Genomic DNA, 20,572 nt, shown 5'->3' with positions numbered 1-20,572 from the left:
TCCTATCCGCAGAGGGCTGTGTGTGTGTGTGTGTGTGTGTGTGTGTGTGTGTGTGTGTGTGTGTGGTATTCAGGGAACAGTTACCTCCTGTATAGTCGCTGTAATAACCTATAATGTACAGTTAAAATCTAACGATATGTAGGATTAGGAGTTGCTTGTGGTTAAAGTAAATGGAAGTGCACAGTTGAGCATATGATGTTATAAACCCTCTCACTGTAATGTGATTCATCTAATGACAGTAAAGCGTCCATGTTTTATGTTTTTGTTATTCATAATATGAAAAAGTGTACCTGCTGTCGGTGCTATTAGCTGGCAAACACTTTAATGAGCTCCTCTGTTGTCTCTAAATGATCCAAGTCAGATGTGCACTGTTAGTTAAACTTATTGAATTTGACCTGTGAGCCTCAAAGTTTTGCGCAGATATGACTAACATGCTTCACAAGGTAATAGTCTGCGCGTCTTTACGCACGTCATGTTTGGGCATTACTCTGAAGTGACAGGCCTAAAGAAATGTCTGTGTGTTCCCCACAGGAGGAGCCCCGGCTGGGCAGCACGCCGCTGGCCATGCTGGCTGCCACCTGCAGCAGAATTGGTGACCCCAGCCCTTCGTGCTCCCCTGCTCTCTCCGATGGAGCCCCGGGACTCGTCAAGGGCTTCCACCCGTGGAGAAGAGCCCCAGGGACCAGCAACCTAGGTGCCTGCCTCACCTCGCTCGGGGTTCCCTCTGGAGCCTCCAGGAATAACGGGGCCGGACTGACGGAGACCTCCAGTGCTTTCTCGGTGACCACTGCCAACTCCCCTTTTGGAAATGATTATTCTATGTACCAGACTGCTGTGCCATCAGACAACAGTGTGCCCGATCCTGCGCACGCACAGCGGTCTATGTTTCTGACCAAAATCCCGTCCTCGGTGGAAGGCATAACCGGGATATATCCGAGGATGCACGCGCATCCCTATGAGTCATGGTTCAAGCCCATAGGAGAGGTCAGTAACGGGTCCGCTGCTTGGTGGGACATGGGAACCAGCTGGGTGGACACACAGAGCACGGCCGGGTTACCTTCTCATCTGAGCGGCTACAGCACTGACTTCAGCTCCGCTTTCAGCCCCGGTGCCACTCAGCACCTGCTCCCCGCCACACAGCACCTGTTTGACGGCTTCAGGCCACCTGTCCCGTGTCCCTACACAGAGTCTACGACGGCAGGGGCACCTGCACTGACAGGAAACCCCGTCGTTTCTCTACCCTCAACCTCCCGCTCCTCCTCGCGGCGCTACTCCGGCAGAGCCACGTGCGACTGTCCGAACTGCCAGGAGGCGGAGAGCCTGGGCCAGGGGGGCACGAGCCCGCGGCGGAGGGGAATGCACAGCTGCCACATCCCGGGTTGCGGTAAAGTTTACGGCAAGACCTCTCACCTGAAGGCTCACCTGCGCTGGCACACCGGAGAGAGGCCGTTCGTCTGCAACTGGCTCTTCTGCGGGAAACGGTTCACGCGCTCCGACGAGCTCCAGCGGCATTTGCGCACGCACACCGGGGAGAAGAGGTTCGAGTGCTCCGTTTGCCACAAACGGTTCATGCGCTCCGACCACCTCAGCAAGCACACGAGGACGCACAGCGCGGAGGGCTCGGAGGATGGCGGAGAACCGGGACTCGGTAAAGGGAGCAGCGACACGGACAATAGCCTCTCCGGTAGCCCGAGCCAGTCTCCCGGGCTACACGCGCGTGATAATGTCCAAATCACCGAGGGTGCGGTGGAATAATTCACTAAACTAAACACGAACAAAGCAACACGTGGGCATTTGATTACACTGTACCAGCCTTTATGGAGGGCGTTTTCTTGGACACTTAAAAACTGAAATGGCACTTTATGATGAACACTGTGTCCTTACCTCATATATGTTTATTTGTAGCCTTCTTTAAAATAAATTTTTACTCTTCAGTTTATCAGACTGCTGTTATTTGAAGACATGTTATGTGCGCCTTATTTATTCTACAAACACTATTTTTGTTTTGTTTAGCATTAAACAAGTAGTCATATCATTATTTGGGTTGTTTCTTGACATCACAACGCAATGTAATTAATTTAGGGTTTTGCCATATTATTATAGGTTTTTATGTTTGGTTGAATTGTTCTGATTTATTTCAGCTTGCAAGTCATGATTAGACTATAACTCCTATCTATAAAACAGGACAATCTGTGGACATATTTCATTTCTCGGTAGACCTTCTAGGCTTTGGATTTAACCTAAGTCGTTTTTGCATATTATGATAAATGACTAATCAGTATTTTTTTACTGACAATTACAAATATAAAACAGTGTATAATTAAAATCTAATATCTATCTTTATTCTGAACCAGGAAAAGCTACATAAGAACCCACTAGAATTAATCAGGCCCCTGAAATGTAGTCAATCCGGGTTTTATTTTTTATGGACTGTTAGCAACTGATTGATTGAAATAATTGATTTTTGCCCGTGTAGTGTAGACTGGAGCTGACACAGACTTACGCCATTAAATTAAATGAATAACAACTTGACGTAATATTTCAGGTAGAACTGAGGCCTATAGCTGGTTTTTGATAATTAAATATTCCTGATGAAGGTATTGAAATAATTTCAGATAATTTATCAAACACTGTATTTTACACACTTACTGTAACTTGCCTATTTCTTAAAATATTTGCAGCGATCAGTAACACTCATCCCAGTTGCCTTTGTGTGTGTCTCCACCTAGTGTTCAGTTTGTACAGACACTATTTTTTTTGGACTATTTGAGTTGGTCACACTTTGATTGTTTTGTTCACTTTGTTGAATCACAAAATACAAAACAATATTAGCCAGATCTACACAAGATGTACACAACTGAAATGAAAATATTGACTATATGCATTAAAAACACAGGCTAGCAATGAATATTGGAAATATTTGTTGAACTTATCATAAATTTAACCTGACTAACGTACAGTAGACCTAACTTGTTTCCCACATTTTTATATATAAAAAAAGAAAAATGCAAGAAATGATAAAAAAAATCTTGTACATTTTATTGTGATCAAAATATTCATGCTACACAGGTAGTCACATTAATTGACAGTTTTAACTACACGGAAAAGTGCTGTTGTTACCCCGAACTCAGCGCCCGGTTAGATGAGATGATTATTACCTTATTGCTGAATTATTCTCGTTGTTAGAGATAGAGACCGCTCTTCATAAACACAAACAGTAGGCCTACTTATTACCTGCAACTCAAGTAGCCTTATCATAAAATAGCACAATTAACATAAATAAAAAGAAGAAAATAGAATCACAATAAATAATAGTGTTCTTGACTTACAGTAAAATAGAGCAGGTATTGCTGTAAACAATATTGTGTTAAATACAATTCAAAAAGTGGAACAAGATTGGGAGAGCAAAAGTTTCACAAGATGCCATGCAACTGGCACTCTGGATCCAGGTGATCTAGTGCATCAGAGGTGTATTTCCACCTCTGATCTCAGTACCTTCCGAGCTGATTTGTACCTTTTTACTGGTCTCGGACTATGTATAATAATGGCTCTGGGATGATCAGCAGTTGCATGCAAACACAGTTCAGGCTCTGTCTCTGTTATAGAGGCCACATGTACAGGCGTTTGATGATACAGTTGCCAGTTAAGTGACAGGATGTCGCTTTTTTTAAGCATGAATTTTCAGTCCATTATTATTCCAGTGTTGTGGATTTGTTACAATAGCTTCAAATGCTCTTCTAATGCCCAACATATAGCAAACTAATCATATCAAACCCACTGGTTCAGCTCTCCTGCCCCACACAGTTTTCAGTAGTATAATGCAAAACGATTGTTCTAGTGCAAGTCTAATCAACAGCTGACAATCATATGAAACTATAGTCTCAGTTATGATTAAAAAATGCCTCAAAATAACACTAATTTGCAAATGCAGTTGATCGGTTAACAAAAACAATGCAACAAAGGACAAAGTACTCCACAAATGACTGAAAATCTACTCAGATAAAGAAAAATAAAAAGGCACACAGAGTTATTGGAGTGCTTCATGAATTAAATCCCAAGGAAATACAGATGAGGTCAGTAATGGAGAAATCATGTCGTACCTAAAGATGGCCACAAGGGGGCAGACTAAGACAGGGAGATGGCACAGTTGGCGTGTCAAACAATCACATGAACCTAAGACATGTAGTGTTTTTACTATAAAATCATAAATAGAAAGCCAAGATAGAGCATGAATGCATCTACCTACACCACACACTCACACACACACACATACATTCACTCATAAGTTAGAGGAGTAATTGCTGCGTGGCTAAAAAAAGCGAGGAATGGTCACCCTTTACTCTGTGGAAGAAGCAGCCTCCTTGCTGCTACAGAGGAAGAAGAGTTGGGGTACTTGTGCTCTTTGTTTCATCTCAATTTCCAGGATACTGGCCACTTAGTCGCAGAGTCTATGAGAATTCATCAATTCAGCTTGTTTCACACATGTGACCCCATGAAGGATTCATAGTTTAGTTTTCCATTATCAGTGTCCCCACATACTGCTGGTTGAAGTTTTATGAAGGTTAAGAGGCAGAAATGAAGCCTTTAATCAACACTTCTTCTATATGTCTCTCCTAACTTCCCTCTGACCTTCACCTTTGACCTCTGCTTAATACTGCCAGGGGTCACCCAGAGGCATCTTGGGAACCTGGATGTGCATCTCCACAGGGCGGTCAGGTGGACGATCCCTCCTGTAGGTAACTGTCTTCTCGTTGGTTGTGGGGATATATGAAAGGTCCTGAAGGGTGACAGAAATATACGGTCAGCACATAGCAACACACACACACACACACACACACACACACACACACACATAAGCACACACACAAACAAACACATAGGCACCTGAGAAATGGAGTAAGCGAATATATCCCCATTATTCAATTAGGGGGAGCAAAGTTATGCTTTTGCTTTCCCAATTTTTGTCTTTTTAAAAATAAATGTATCATCATACAGTCCCCACAATGAGGTTGCCTATGCCTGTGAACAGCCTATATCAATGATAATTTTACTCTTTTTGCAACTGACAAAAACAAGTAAAAGAAATCAATTTTCTCGCCCATAACCAGGTTGAGCATACACCAGCAGGCATCCACGTACATACACAGACACACTCGAACCAACACATGATACTTGATTAAGTGTTGCATTTAGAGTTGGGGACTTAAGAGAGATCAAATTGAACACAGGAGAAGCTGAGACAACTCCTTATATGAGTCAAGCTCTGGAAAGACCAGATCCCACGCTTTACCGTGATGCAACTCAGCAGTGTGTTTTGGTCATTCTGTGTTTGTGTGTTTGGATGGATGGTAGGGATGGAAAAGGTTGTCATATTTATGACTTTACGACTTTACAACACTATGAACTAGATTTCCCCTGAGAGTATTATGTCTACAACATCAACAGGGGATGGTGCCCCATGTAAGAATCATTAAGCTGCTCTGCGACAAACGATGAACAGTGAGGGGTTTCTAAATCCTCATAAGCGATCCAAATCAGTTTAGGCACACATATCTCCAGAAAGTCCCCACTGTTGAAATTTCCATCGTTTCCTCCTTCTCAAAGGTGCAGTACATCATCGTAAGGTCACAAATCTGGACACCCTAGATGGTGAGCTGGGAGCTGAGAGGAAATGTAAAATACAGCTGTACCTCTAACAACAGACTCAGATTTCTCACTCCTGGTTTCAGTGGACGGCAAACATAAGCAAAAATATCCTAAACAATTAAGGGGTCCCTAATTCTTGTGGGGGCTTCAGGGTCACAGCAGCCTCCGCTCAATTAAAACTGTGCAAATGATCGCCTCTAGCATACTTGACTTGTGAGAGCTAACCTTTCCAGTGCAGTGATAGGCTTCCTCCTCAGCAGCACCCCCTGGTGACCTGCTTCTCTTCTGTAGCAGCAGCCGGGACACCGCCACCACCACCAGCCCGCACAGCACCGTCAGAGCACACACACTCAGGAATGTTCCTACCAGCCGGCTGCTGCTGGCACACTCTGTAGACACACACAAAATTAATTTCACTCTGGGGAGCTGGGACAGGGTGTCTTTCACTGTGAAAACAGAGTACTGCAATCTTGAGGAATTCTTATAAACATACACTAAATTCATTATCCTACACCCAATCCTCATTTGAATCTTAAAACTGAAATCTGAATCCCCAAACAATCCTTTAAAGAAGTAAGGACAGAACTGTCCTCAATTTCCAAAACTAAAATTGATACTCACAAAGATACCTAGGGATACTTACCTGAGAATCAGGGATGAAATAAGTATTAAAATCTTTTTAAAAGTACCAATAAAATAATTTAAAAGTACACAATTACAAGTGAGTTCTTGCAAAACCACTTACTTAAGTAAAACTAAACCAAATACACATAAAAATGTAGCCTTCAAAGTATTAAAGTACCCTCTTACATTATCAAGGTTGTTAATACTGATGCATTAATGTGTAAGTAGCATTTTTATGGTGTAGCTGGTCAAGATGGGCCTAGTTTTAAGTACTTTATATACTGTAACTAATAACAACAGCTGCCCAATAAATGTACTGAGAGTAGGAAAACTTGTAAAAAGTTGTCCCCTGAAATGTAGTGGAGTAGTATAGTACAATGCAGCATAAAATTGCAAAGTACAGTACTCGGGTAAATGTACTTAATTCCTGTCCACAAAAACACACACATACAGTGGCAGCTGTGCCAGTGGTGCTGCATTGAATAGTCAGCTGGCTGTGTATCTGCTGGGGAGCATGTGTGGATGACGGGCTCGTCGTTCAACACAAAGAGCCCAAAGAGTGCTCTGACATTTTGCAACAGGGTAACCATGGAGACCTGGCTCCTGCTGCACCCGGGAGGAGTGGGCGTGAGCAGGAAGAGAGTGTCCCGTTGGGTGGAGGGGAGGTTGAGGGTATAGGAGGAGATTGGGGGGGGTTGCACGCACAATGAGCAGTGCTGTTCCAAAAAATCGGGAAGGCGGGGATGAACTATAACACTTGGATGTGCAATAATGTGTATGCGTGTAACCCAAGGCATGTGTGAGCTAGTGGCTTTTAAATTATGCATGTGTGTGTATGCATGTGTATGACTGTGAAAATCAAGAAACTGAGCTGGGAACTGAGGGGAAATGTAAAATACAGCTGTAACACTGACAGCAGGCTTGCTGACTCAAATACACCAGGGTGCAGTAGTGCAGCAATGGTAGCAACGGAAGTGACCTCGAATGAATGTGTGTGTGTGTGTGTGTGTGTGTGTGTGTGTGTGTGTGTGTGTGTGTGTGTTGACATTATACCTGGTCTTGTGCTAATGTGAAGCTGGGTCTGACCAGACTGTGAGCTTGTTTGAAACCGATAACGACAGCTGTCATTACTGATGTACATACACTGAATCCACATCTGCCCTGCTTGACCTGTAAATAGAGAGAGAGAGAGAGAGAGAGAGAGAGAGAGAGAGAGAGAGAGAGAGAGAGAGAGAGAGAGAGAGAGAGAGAGTTGAAATGAGATGTTTTTCAGTCCAGATATGTTAAGCTCCAAACGCCAGTGAAAATCCTCCAGGACTTCTAAAAACAAAATAATCAATGAGAGTAGCATTACAAGAGAGCTGCTCTGTTCTTCTGCCCTCACCCGAAATCAATATTTTTATGCTACTTCTATACTACAACAATAGATCAAATTACTGTGTGTAATGTGAAAGCTGTTGCTGATAGTGACAAATCCACAAAATGATCACACAAACTCACACAAACAATTGTTCTACAGAAGCTTTTTGTCTCTTTTAGAGACAAAAAAACATAAAAACAAAGCCCTTTGTCTCGGTTTTGGTTTTCTTGTGGACACAAAGCAAAACAGCTCTGAAAACTCACTGTACACTGCCTGCCAAGCACTAAACTGCAGACAGACAAAGTTAATGACCAGTTGGTGAACACAGTGCAGCATTTAGCCGCTTAAGAGCCATATATGATTTAGAGGATTTTGTGGAGACCAAAACAGAGCTAAAAGGAGGGTGAATATTGGATCAAGTCGGAAACACGACTCCAAATAAACGCTAAAGTCGTTCTTTGTCTGCTGGGTGTGCAAATAGGCAAGTGTTTGCTAACTTGTTCAGCCTAACAGCTTCATAAGGTGATAAAAATATGTCAGTGCTGTGTGCTCGAACTGTTCAAGTCGAACACTTTAGGCAGTGAAATGCGGGTTTACAACCTGGTGTTAAGTTACTCTTTATGTTCTTAGTCAAATGATAAATGAGAAGCTGAATCTTTTTTAACCAGAAAGAAGCTCAAACGGAGCCCAGATTGAATTTAACACCACTAAACCCAATATTATTCCTTTGTGAAATCAACTTAAGATCCACAAAACTGCAAATGGAGGAAAGCCAATGTGTAACATTGTGCTAAGAGCAGAAACCGGCTTTACCAGAGACATCCTCCATGTAGCCCACCAGTGGGGCACAGGTGCTGTTGCAGTGTCCTGCCTCTTTCTGTGTGAAACCATGAGACAGGTGGCAGTCCACACACTTCCTGAGAGAGAGAGAGAGAGAGAGAAAGAGAAAGAGAGACAGATAGAGAGAGAGAGAGAGAGAGAGAGAGAGTACATCAGTGTTCAAGTACAAATACTTCTGTCAGAACTCCCATCATGCTTTGTAGTAGCGAACAGAAACTGACAAGTACCAGTATGATTGACAGGTGCTTTGGCAGGCAGGACATCTCTCACAGAAGTCTCCATAGTGTTGGGGGTCGTCACACACACACTTGCCACACACACATCGGCCCTGGCCGCTGCACAGAAAGCCATTGGCTGACTGACAGGTTGCTGTGGAGAGGGGACAACCACAGCTATCACCTGTCCAGCCGTCGTCACACACACACTCACCTGACACACACACACCCCGCCCTGAGAAGGACAGACAAAGAAAAGAGGAAAAGGGGTTATAAATTCAACTATAACAATGCAGACTCATATCATTACTTTTTGATTTCATGTGATCATTTTGTGTGTGTCCCCCTTTCTCACCTCCACACACCAGCCCCTCATCGTACGGGCAGGAGAAGTCGTCTATCTCGCAGTATTTCCCATAAACCGCCCCAAGCCTGCTCTGCTCACACACACACGTCCCACACTCACACACTCCCCGACCACTGCAGTCCACATCAGACCCATCTGCTCTGCAATTCCAGTTTAAATCTCTGTTTGAGTCCTTAATTGGTCTGAGACCCAGCCTCTGCTCCTGGTATAGGCTGTCTTGTGTTCTGCTGCACGGCGATTGGCTGTCATCATTGCACTGCTTTTTCGGTCCACAACTGCAGCGACATTTAGAGTGGATCCTAACGACGGTGGATTCGTTGTAACCCACAGGGCGAACCATTACTGTAACATCTTCATCTTCACCATCCTCAGGACAAGAGCGCAGGCCAATGGTGATATTGAAGTAGACCTGTATGGGAAGAATAGTTTAATAAACAGCAACTGAATTGTGGAAATTGTTGGGTCTCTTTATTAGGAGTACGGAATAGACTTGCTCTCTAGTGTCCTGAGATAACTTCTGTTATGACTTGGCACTTTACCAATACAGTAAGGTTGAATTGACATTTATATTGCCCATCATCTGATAAAATTTCAATTTGTTTAATACTTTGGTTACCGGCTCCTGCTGACTTTCCCATCAGCCTCAGCTGTACTTTGTGTTAAGGGCTTATTAGCAAATGTTAGCATATTAACATGTTAAGGAAGACAGCTAACATGGTAAAGATTATACCTGCAAAACATCAGCATGTTAGCAGAGTCAGTGTAAGCATGTAGGCATGCTGTAGTTAGCTTTTAGCTCAGAACCCTGCTGTGCCTTGTTAGTAGATAGGTAGATTCATTTGACAGTATTAGATGAAAGTATAAGACTACAATCACCTAGTCCTGATATGCAGTAAATATATTGTGGATATATTACTCAACAACGCTCAAAGCTTATATCTACTGGGTGACAGATATTCAAGGCAAGACAGGTTAAAAAACATACTCACAAAAGAGATTAAGGTTTGACTATTTCCTTAACCAAGAGTCTGCTCTTGCTTTAGAGATCATACAGTTCCTGGCACAATGAAAATGAATTTTCCACATGAAACTTCCTGTATACATCTAAAAGGAATAACATTAAATGAGCTACCTCTCATTGCACAATTGTAGCAATCTTCGATATGGCTTAAAAAGTTGGGTAAATAACCAACAAGTAGATTCTAATTGAGACTTAATGTGAATAATTATTCTGTTGATGTGGTTGGAAAGCTGTGCATGCCAAAGCTTTGACTCTTGAGGAGGGCCTTTTGCTTGATTGATTTTATCACCATTCTGGTAAATGTGGGTACTTTCCATAATTCATTTTAATCCACCCATGGATTAAGGGGCTGAACTAAAGTCTCCTTGTACAATGGAGCAACTATAGAGCAGTGATTAAGCAACTTGGTCTTTGACAAAGTTAAGAGTCCCAAAAGGTTACAGAGGAGTCTCATCTGAAGTTCAGGGAGTGAATAGATAGAGAATTTCCTAAAAATGCTATAATTAGTAGCAAAAGGAGGTCTCTGGTTGTCATAGTTGAACCTTGTTTGACAGAAGCCTTTTGTTTAATCATTACTACTGCAGCAGAAAAGCTCCTGTAGAGAGTTGAGAAGTATCAAAAAGAGCTGTGCAGTGGCACAGACTATTTAAGGCTTTTCTTTTAGTGGATAAATGGAGGAGGTATGAGAGCATGTCCAACGACCTATTTCTAAATATAAATTTGTTTGCGTAAAGGTTCTCATATTGGGCAAAGTAAGGATTTGGGACATAAAAGTCCATGGAATCACATGGAAATGTTTTCCTGTTAAACACAGCCTGTAATCCGCTCAACTCGGATTATTTACCAAATCTTCAGCTCTCAGTGATGTTTGTGTGCGTGTGTGAGTGTTTATATGTGTCACAGTAATCCAATACAACCAATAAATGTCCTGTGACATCTCCGGGGGCATGAATTAAGCTTTCTGTGTACATACAAGTAACATTCAGCTAAATCCTTGCACTGTGTTAATCATGCGATTCAATACTGAAGGTATGCTTGTGTGTTTACCGTTTGGTTGGGCTGCACCCCCGAGCAGCTCTTGTCCTTAGCAGTGGATCCATCAGGACAAAGAGGAGATACAGACACCCAGTACCTGCTGACGGCCTTGTCCTCCACTGACACTGATACCTCCACCTCCGACAACAACCTCTGGATGCAGCGAGGAACAGAAAGAGATGAAAAGGCAACATTAAGTTTACTACCTGATATCAAGAATTTCTGCTGGTTGTAAGGGATTGTAGGTTGAGAGAAAAGACAGTGGGAAGAACAGTGACATCTTAAAATTTTAATGAACATAATCTGTGTGAGGGAAAAGTAATGAGGCATGAGCGAGAAAGAGACACAGAGAGTGAAAGTGTGATTAATTAAAGTTGTCACATGTCCCCAGAAAGCCCTCATTGTCGTCCCTTCTTTCATTCTGAAACACAGCGTGGTTCATGGGAACGAGGAGGTGGGGCCAAAAATAGCATCTTTGTATTCAACCGTGATTAGGACACATGGTTTCCGTGGGGATCTGATAGCTATTATAATGCCAGCTTCTGTTCGGGCTCTGCAGCATGTGTGTGTGTGTGTGTGTTTGTGTGTCTGCACGTATGCGTGGCTGTGCACCCGGATCTGTGGATTCGGCAGATTCTCGGAGCGAACAATGGAGCGCTGTGCCTGAGGGAAGATTATAGCCTAGACTGCTGCCAACTAAACGAAACACACACACACACACACACACACACACACACACACACACACACACACACACACACACACACACACACACACACACACTCATACACACACATAAGGCCTAACCCCTTCATAACCTCCTGTTTCATCTGTGTTTTCCTGTATCATTAGGCCTTCAGTGACCATTCATCTGTTTTCCCAACTTCAGAATTTCAATTTTCATTGTAAGTGTCGGTCCTTTTTCTCTGCACAGTCAAACCTAAATTTCCTAGATAAATGAAAGCAGTACACACTTTCAGAATCATCCCATGATATCACTGATTCTGAGGCTTGTGCTATTACCCACATTGCATGATTAAACAAGGCTAACTGAAAACAGAGTTTGTGTGGCTTCAGCAGATCAGCAGACTAATGCCTCAACACTTCTGAGCTGATAACTGCGTGGGCCCATGAATTCAGCTCATGCTGTGCTGCGGCTTTCTTCTCTCTAACCTTTCACTTGTCCCCTTCCCTCTATTTGTTGTCTAAAGGATGAATAATTTACCAAGGGTGGACAACGGGATGTGAAACTGTGAAAAAAGTTATTCTTTAAAGTTGCAGAGAAAGTAGGTGAGTGCTCTGTACCTTGTACGCATCCACCACCAGCTCTGTAAGGTTTAGAGCCCCGAATAGGCCTAACTTCCCCAGATAGGAGCCGGGTAGCAGACGTACCAACTCCTAGAGAAGCAAAGGAAGAGAAACTTGACTTTACTAAAACTACACTAGCATGACAAGTTATCACTGAAGCTAGTGGGGACTCACTGTCTTGCATGTACATGTGAGCGGGGCAGGTGTTTACTCCCTACCCTCAGAACTACAGTATGTTTTCTCACTTTCCACAGCTGTGGGCATGTGTTGTTGTGTGGGAGAGATTACCTCGTACCACTGGTACTGCTGTTTCTCCACAGCGAAGATGGAGAAGATTTGGTTTTCCAGCAGCTTATCAGACAACTGGCCCACACTGGGGTGGTCCTGAAAATGAGACAACCAAGAGACTAATTCCAAAAAAATCTTGCATCCTCAGCAACATACTCCATATCAAGTTTAAATCTAATATTCTTAGTATACAGTCATCTGTTGCATGAATTTAATTATGATCTTAAAATGTGCCTTAGTATTGTGAAAGTCAAAGTCTACATGGTAGACTCTGTCTAAAGGTCATAAAAACCGCCTGTCAGCACCTCTAAACCTCACAGATTAACACGTTATATCGTGTTTGTTTAATCCAAACAAAAACCAGAATAGAAGTTGTGGTTTAAACTATTTCTCAAACGTTAGTCTAACTATTCCTGTAGTATGAATTTTGCCTTATCTTAATGTGTCTTAATGTGTCTTAATGTGTCAGTCTGCAATTAGGGTACTGCACTGTCAGACAATCTATAAGACTTCCCATGAAGTCCATGTAGTAATTTACACAGTCCACATTAATATAAGACATGAACTTACAACAGCTTTGAATACCCAGTTAAAATGCTCAGCTCTTTTAAGCCTGACTTCCCAGTGCGTTTACTCTTCCACTCACCATCCTAGTGCTCCCTGTGTAGACATTGTTTTCCAGGTGACACAGGCCATCATGTGGCGTGACAATCCCTGCCAGCCGGCTATCCAGGGCCAGGTGAGACGGCTGGTCGGTCATAAGGAGCAAAAGACGCTTGGCCTCTGGTCGCCAACCCACCGCTCTCTAAGACAGAGAGGGTATCATGTAATGAGTGTAAACCATGTTTGCCATTACATTTTTTTTTAATTGTGACTTCAAATAATAACAGATCTATGGACTAGAATAACACCTCTTCAAAGATACCGCATGGGACAAAGTGTTTTTTGGTACTAATGTGTATTCTGTTTCTATTCCCTTATTTATCACTGTCAGCATTTGCAGAGAGCTGATGTGGGAACTATGTGCATGTTTTATGTTTTAAAGGTTTACACATGTGGTAAGAAACTGCAAATTCAAACATTTCACTCATCTGAACTACATTAGTTCCCATGATGATTAGCTCTTTCTGACCATAAATGAAAAGCAGCATCTCCCACCAGTCACAGTCTCGCTTTATGTCTGTGACTCGTCATAGAGTGTGAGAGAAAAGTGGACCTACGTGAGTCCGTATGTGTGCATGTGTGTATTTTAGGAAAACCCAGTGAGCTTATAAGTAGGTCTGACATAATGGAGAGTCTATTTCTAGAGTCATGACCACCGTGGTGTTTCCCTGCAGACTGGTTACTCAGGGCCCCCTGCATGGTCTGACTCACAGCCCTCCAGCAGCCATAATATAAGCAACACTGTGTGTGTGTGTGTGTCTGCCATATCCCAGCAGTGGTGTCATTACTTAGTGGGATTCCAGTGGTAATATCCAATGCTGAGTCAGAGTGCCACCATTCTCCCTGAATAAATGCCTCTTTCACCAGCATGCCGATTTATTACCTAATTTGGGGTTATGCCTATTTTCTCACATAGTCAAGAAACTCAAGGAAACTAAAAAGAAAACTTTATCTCAAAATGTTTTGGTGACTTTCTTTCTTTTTATGTAGCTCTTATGAGCCTGACTTCCAAGCATCTGTATATACACACCTGGCAGACAGCAGCTTGCAGCATAGCATCCAGTCCTCCCTCCGGTGTGTCCATGTTTCCAGAGATGCGCTGGCGTTTGATCACACGTGTGAACTCGCTCATATTTCCTGTAATGCTTAGGACATGGTGGAAGCCGTGGGCTGGACGACAGCGGATCTCATAATCACTGGTGAGAGACAGAGACGGTCAAGAAAGTATTTAACCACAACATTCAGGAGTGTAGAACTCCAAAACAACCAGCACAGCACAGCTCATCATTATAACAACGTAACAACTGACAAATCTCTCCATGAGTCACACCAAAGTGGGAGCAACTTTGTATTTTAAAATAATCACTCCAATCACCACACCACTTTTCTTTTCTCATTAAAAGAAGAAAAAGTTATCTGAAGAATATAACAAGGTCCACTTTAAAGATCAATTCCACTCATTCACTAGCAAGAGAATGAGGAAGAGAGGATTTAAACTACTTTTTGCAGCAATCAATAATCCAACCAACAAATTCTGTGCCTCACCTGCAGGGGTTGTTGATCTTGGAGGGATGGACGTTGATGTAAGGGGAGACGGGTTTGTCCACAAAAGAGCCAAAACCCAGCCAAAGGTCTGAGGAGTGCTCCGCCATACGAAGAGACAGAGCGACGCCCACTGTCTTCAACTGCACCACAGAAAACATGCAGTTGGACACAGGGTGGCGGAATCCAAGGATAGGTAAAGGATGGCACACAGGAAGAGACGCAGGAAGACAAGATGGAGAAGTAGAAGAAGAAAATGATGAAGAAGCAAAGAAGAGATACAGAGTGAGATAGAAAACTAAAGAGAGTAAATATGTTTAAGCTCTAAAATGTCTAGTTTATTCCATGTCAAATGTTAAACTGTTATCTGTGTCTAACTTGTTTTTTTCCCAACTGTGATAAAAACATTTCGAGAGTTTGTGTAAAAAAGTTGTGATCGTTAAGTTTAAACCTTAGAAACACACTCTTTCCTTAAGATAAATAAGTAACATGCTTCAGCACTGACTCACTGAGAGGAACACTGACAGCTACACCTACACGATCAAGGTTTTCCTGCATAGATGCCGACACATCAACCAGGTAGTACAGATCCACAGGATAACGCTCCAGCTGCTTCACAGACACAATGATGCTGGCCTCGGAACCTGGGCACACACACACACACACACACACACACACACACACACACACACACACACACACAAAAGCATATAATAAAATAATCAAACTGCTTTATCACTCATTAACACAGTAAGAGCATATCTGAGATCCACCCTTTTATACTTGATTTAGAAGATGCCCGTTGCCTACCTGGACTGAGGTTGATGCTGATGTCTCGTGGGGACACTTGCGTGCTGCTGATTGTGGCGTTCACCTCCACCTTGATCTCTGACAGCTCCATGAACTCGGCTTTACATCCCATCCTGAGCAGCTTCGCTGGCAGGTCGCAACGCTGGCTCGGGCCCGCACCATCCAGAAAGTCCTAGAGGTCACACAAGGTTGACGGAAAAATGTATGATAAAAAAGTGCCCTTCCTTCCTTCAAATCCTCTTTTATTGTATTTTATTTGCAATTTCAATCTTAAAGTAAGAACAAGCTGCCAGACAGTCCAAGATAATACAACTAAGCTGTCTTTTGAGATGTTATCACTGTAACTTCATTTCAGGAATGAGAACAAGTGACACAAACAAGTGGATAAAGTTGAAGGCCACATTATCCTCTGTGACCCCACAGGCAAGACACACTAATGCTGCCAAATATGTGACCATCATGATTCATGAACGTATACTCAAATCTGTTCTGTATGTTGGGCTTTTGCAGTCGTAATCTTTTCATTTGTATGCTAATCATATCTGCTTGAGTCACTGTGTGAGGCGGATGAAGATTTAAGGTCAGAAGGATAAATACACTTCTTCCATGTGTTCTTAATTTACCCTCCACTCCTGCTCTAATGTTGCCCACTACCTCCATTCAGAAATGTAGGAGCACACACACAGAAAGTACAAAGTACAGAGCTCTTAATGCATCAGTTCTTTGACCCACCTTTTTCCTAATCTTTTTCCACAGTAAAGCTCAGTTTGAACAAAGCTAAAAGCACTTTGATTCATATCACCTGAGAAAACAAGGCAAATTGAAACTGGTTTCAGAATTACTCCCTTTTGGTTTCGTTTTTTGTTTCTGTCATCTTTATGACGTTTGTATGGACTCGTGACGTTGTTCAACTGACATGGGAACCATTCTATTATGTGATCATTATCAGTTTCTCATCAGTTTAGTGCATCATAGCATATCAGGAAGAAGTGTCTTGTTTGTGTTCTCTCATCCATGTCCAGATCTACTTTCTGTTTACTGGATCACTGAGGAAAAGTAAGTTGCAGTTGTGATGATTATAAAAGAGATTAGATTGTCCAATTGGCTTTTTATACTTAGGATATGATTTAATCATCACTTCATAGAATTAATCCTAAAAGCCTAGTAGACAGTTACCCCAACAATACACCGCAACAGCGTCATGCTTTGCAGCTTTGGAGTGGATTAGTGACCTTTGGTACTTTGGGTCTGTGAGAAACACACTCACAAATAGTGATAAACACTGGAAACATAAAACTAGACCATTAAATGTGTGTTTTAAGAGCATGTCATGGGCAAGATCACGCTGATAGTATATGAGAATGCACAATTAATTGGGATTACTGCAAACGTTAAACCAGAAATAGCACAAGAGCAAAGCAGCAAAGAGCAGAGTAGAGAATAAAAACTATATATGTGACCATGGCCTGAATCTGAAAGCTAGACTGAATTTGGTTTATTTATGGCAGTCCCTGTGGCTATAATTTGTCCTGTAATAACTCTGAACACCAAAAAGTTTTACAGCAACTTCCCTGGACTTTCCTTACACAGTTTGTCACTTCGTCTGACACTGAATGTCAATGGCAAAATACAAACAAACATATTTACAAGCACTGTACCTACTTCATTCCAGTGCTTGTCCATGGCTCTCTGACTTTGTGTGTGTAGGAGGTTGGAGAGTGGGTGTTTGAATGTTTTCACACACCAGTGAGCTTGGCCCCGCTTAATAATAAGGTTAGGGTTCACATGGTGGGAAAGCACCTGAAGTCTGTAAACACACATGTGTTGATAGTCTAGTCTAGCCTGTGCAGTTTGTGTGTGTGTGTGTTGTGATCGCTGGCTTGGAGACTTTACATCTTCTCAAGGCTGATTCGGGGTGGGCTCTTTATGAGACAGACTGACATCCAGAAAGGAAAGACAGATACAAACACACAAACACACGGGCAGATGCACACTGAGAGAGAAATGCAGTGATATGTGTGAGTGCCTAGACTAAACACATGGATAGAAAGTGGCTCTGTCTCTGCTGCCGCATGAGAAAGCACGCATGGAAACACACACACAGAGGTCATAGGGTAGGCCACTAAGCTCAAACATCACATTATATTCACATTTGTGGCTAGCATCAAAGCTTTGGTGTGTGTCATCTGAGGAATGCTGCTGAATGTCTGCCACGTTCTCGATTTTTCTCCCTCTCTCTCTCTCTCTCTCTCTCTCTCTCTATCAGTCACTTTTATACACATTCCTACCTCCTTGAAGCACCAGGCGCACTGTGGTCCGCGGCTTAGACACTCTGTGCAAGAAGTGATACTAGGAGACCAACACCCACTGTCACCTGCAGGAAGAGAGGTGGGAGGGGGGAGGGGTCGAAGTGGTAGAACGATGCAGTGAAAGGAGAAGGAGAGTCAGCCAAAAGATGGAGAAGAAATGGGATGAAGAGAAGAATATTGTGATTAGCATATGAAAGAATGTGTGTGTCAACACTCATTAGCCATGCAGCCGAGCCCCTGTGGATATTTAGAGATCTCATGCACACTTTTGATGATGGAAGCACCACTTAGCATCTCATATGAGGCTATTCAGTATGTATCAGCGAGCTGCGTAGTGGGGGAAAACGGCTGAGAGTGTGGGAACAGGTGCTTGAGTTGTTGGAGTGGTGCATGGATCATTTCCTCCACACACACACACACACACACACACACACACACAGATAAAGGACATCTAATCATGAGTCAATCAGTGAGTGCTAAATGTGCACAAATTCTTTAATGGATGGAGTGACAATGGGACAAATCACTAAGGCCAGATACTTTTTTATGCAGCCTTAGCAGAAAAATCCAGCAGGGATGGAGACTAAAGATTTTTTTACAGTGTGACAAAAAGACACAAAATGGACCCGGGGCTCACTGTAGTGGATTAATGATTCATTGAAGTGATTTATCTGCTGAGATCCAATTTTTCCGGAGCCATTTCAGTGAGCTACAGGGTTGGAATGTAGGACAGATAAAGGCTGCAGGTCCCAGCATCACTAACAGCCCCCTAACAAGCCACTCTGACCCAATTAGCACTCCTGGCCTCTGGCAATCTCCTGAATAGGTGAAGCATTTAACTTCTAATTATAACTGATCAATACCTGCTGAAACAAGAGGTTGGTGTGTTGGAGGCTATTCCAGTGGGTCCCCTGATTGTAGGTTTAGAGGGTTTTTTTCCCTATAATTTGAATGAATCGTAGTTTATAGTCTCTTTAACACGTGTGACACCGACAAGAAATCAAAGAAATCATAATGAGGCTTCTTCAAGAGGAAATCTTCATAAGAATGGGGTCCTTTACTCAAAAAAAAAAAAAAAAAACATTAGGATCCCTGCAGGAAACACAGGAGCTGATGTTGCGCAGTGATGTTTTGACATGATACAAGATGTGGGCTAATTGCTGGGGATATGATGTAATTGGCCATAATGAGCCACACTCACCGGCACCGGAGGCTTCTACGCAGACAGCGACCACAAAGCAGCAGAGCAGGAGACACAGAGGGACGCTGCCGTATGTGCGGAGCCAGGAAGTCATATTATCCTATCCACACCGGGAGGGCGACCTGAGCGAAGCAGCGAGGAGGCGCAAGGGGCAGAGGCTGTACCGGGATACAGCTACTGGAGATGAACCGGAGGAGACCGGGAACCGTGCGTCCGCCGCCGCGCGAACAATAGCCGGTAGTGCCGGACCGAGCCGCGGGGCATTGTCGTTCACCCAATAACCTTCTAATCCCGGAGAGTTATTCGCATCCCCCGGGTTAAATCAGCTTACAAGGGCGCTCTCCCGTGGTCCATGAGAGAAGGTGAAGTAATCGGCTGAGTGCGGCGACGGCGGCGGCTGCGGCGCAAGTTCCTCCATCTATTTCCATCCAGCCGCAGGTGTGCGACGTGTCCCCCCAGCGTGCCTCACAACGGCGGACCTGGTCGTCACAGCTGATGGGGAAGTCTCATCCCGGGACAGAGCGGAGCCGACACAGAGAGTATACCGCCAAGCCGCTGTTGAGCTCAGCCGGTGCGCGCGAGCGTGCTGACTGAACATCCCACAGTAAAAGCCAGGAGAGTGACCGTGCTTTAACCGCTGTACTGACTCAGCGATGCCATGGCAACGATGCTCTGTCCTCGCTGTATCAGAGAGAGAGAGAGAGAGAGAGAGAGAGAGAGAGAGAGAGAGAGAGAGAGAGAGAGAGAGAGAGAGAGAGAGAGAGAGACACACACACAAACACAGACGGGGGTTGTGGGGTTAAAAAGGTGGGGGGAAAGAGAGAGAAAGAGGAAGAGAGACATAAAGCTGGAGTTGTGGTGGGGTGCATTCCAAGTGAACCATGTCCTTGAATTGATGTTTATATTGCTTCTTCAGGGAGCCCTTTAACTGCACTGAGGGCTCCTGTGTGTGTGGAGAGCCGGACTTGTGTGGATGGATGTTTGGGGTAAAAGGAGCAGCAGAAGGAGAGGAGGTGTGTCAATAAAAATCAGGGTTCTTGCAGAGGGGTTCACAAGCTGGTGCTAAGAAGGAGGAGGAGGTAGAGGAGGAGGAGGGGGTCCATTGTGCACAGATTCCAGATTCCAATGACATGGAGTAACCTCGCCTCGCCGGCTGCACCGCTGAGCAGGAGCCAAAGACTTGCTAAACAACTCAACATTTTAAGCCAGAGGAAAACAGAGCCACGCAAGGACAAAAGACACAATAGTCTACCATCTTTGGCATGATCCTACGCTTGTCTCTGGCAGAGGTCTACTAGATAAAGTGGACATGTTTTGAAACTGGTTTCACACGCAGGTCCCTT

At 43.6% G+C, this 20,572-nt stretch overlaps 2 protein-coding genes across 4 annotated transcripts in view; one reads left to right on the top strand and one right to left on the bottom strand.

Annotated features, from left to right (window-relative positions):
- Positions 1-1,939, top strand: part of sp8a (sp8 transcription factor a) — an 87,103-nt gene extending 85,164 nt beyond the window's left edge. For all 3 annotated transcript variants that reach the window (XM_051389854.1, XM_051389853.1, XM_051389855.1), the window contains one exon: positions 532-1,939. In XM_051389854.1, coding sequence (XP_051245814.1) covers positions 532-1,755 — 1,224 coding nt within the window. In that variant the 3' untranslated portion in view covers positions 1,756-1,939. The remainder of the gene's footprint in view (positions 1-531) is intronic.
- Positions 1,940-3,015: 1,076 nt separating this feature from the next.
- Positions 3,016-20,012, bottom strand: itgb8 (integrin, beta 8). The gene is made up of 16 exons (XM_051389847.1): positions 19,230-20,012; positions 18,008-18,093; positions 15,720-15,891; positions 15,447-15,553; positions 14,913-15,052; positions 14,398-14,563; positions 13,351-13,509; positions 12,705-12,800; positions 12,414-12,506; positions 11,121-11,261; positions 9,041-9,461; positions 8,698-8,920; positions 8,444-8,547; positions 7,324-7,440; positions 5,872-6,035; positions 3,016-4,777 (listed from the first exon to the last, which is right to left on the bottom strand). Exons 1-16 carry the CDS (start codon positions 19,321-19,323, stop codon positions 4,649-4,651), a joined length of 2,412 nt encoding a protein of 803 aa, XP_051245807.1. The 5' UTR covers positions 19,324-20,012; the 3' UTR covers positions 3,016-4,648.
- Positions 20,013-20,572: the final 560 nt, after the last annotated feature.

Source organism: Dicentrarchus labrax, unplaced genomic scaffold (genome assembly GCF_905237075.1).
Source record: "Dicentrarchus labrax unplaced genomic scaffold, dlabrax2021, whole genome shotgun sequence".
NCBI lineage: Eukaryota > Metazoa > Chordata > Actinopteri > Moronidae > Dicentrarchus > Dicentrarchus labrax.
This window is presented reverse-complemented; position numbering and strand designations above follow the sequence as displayed.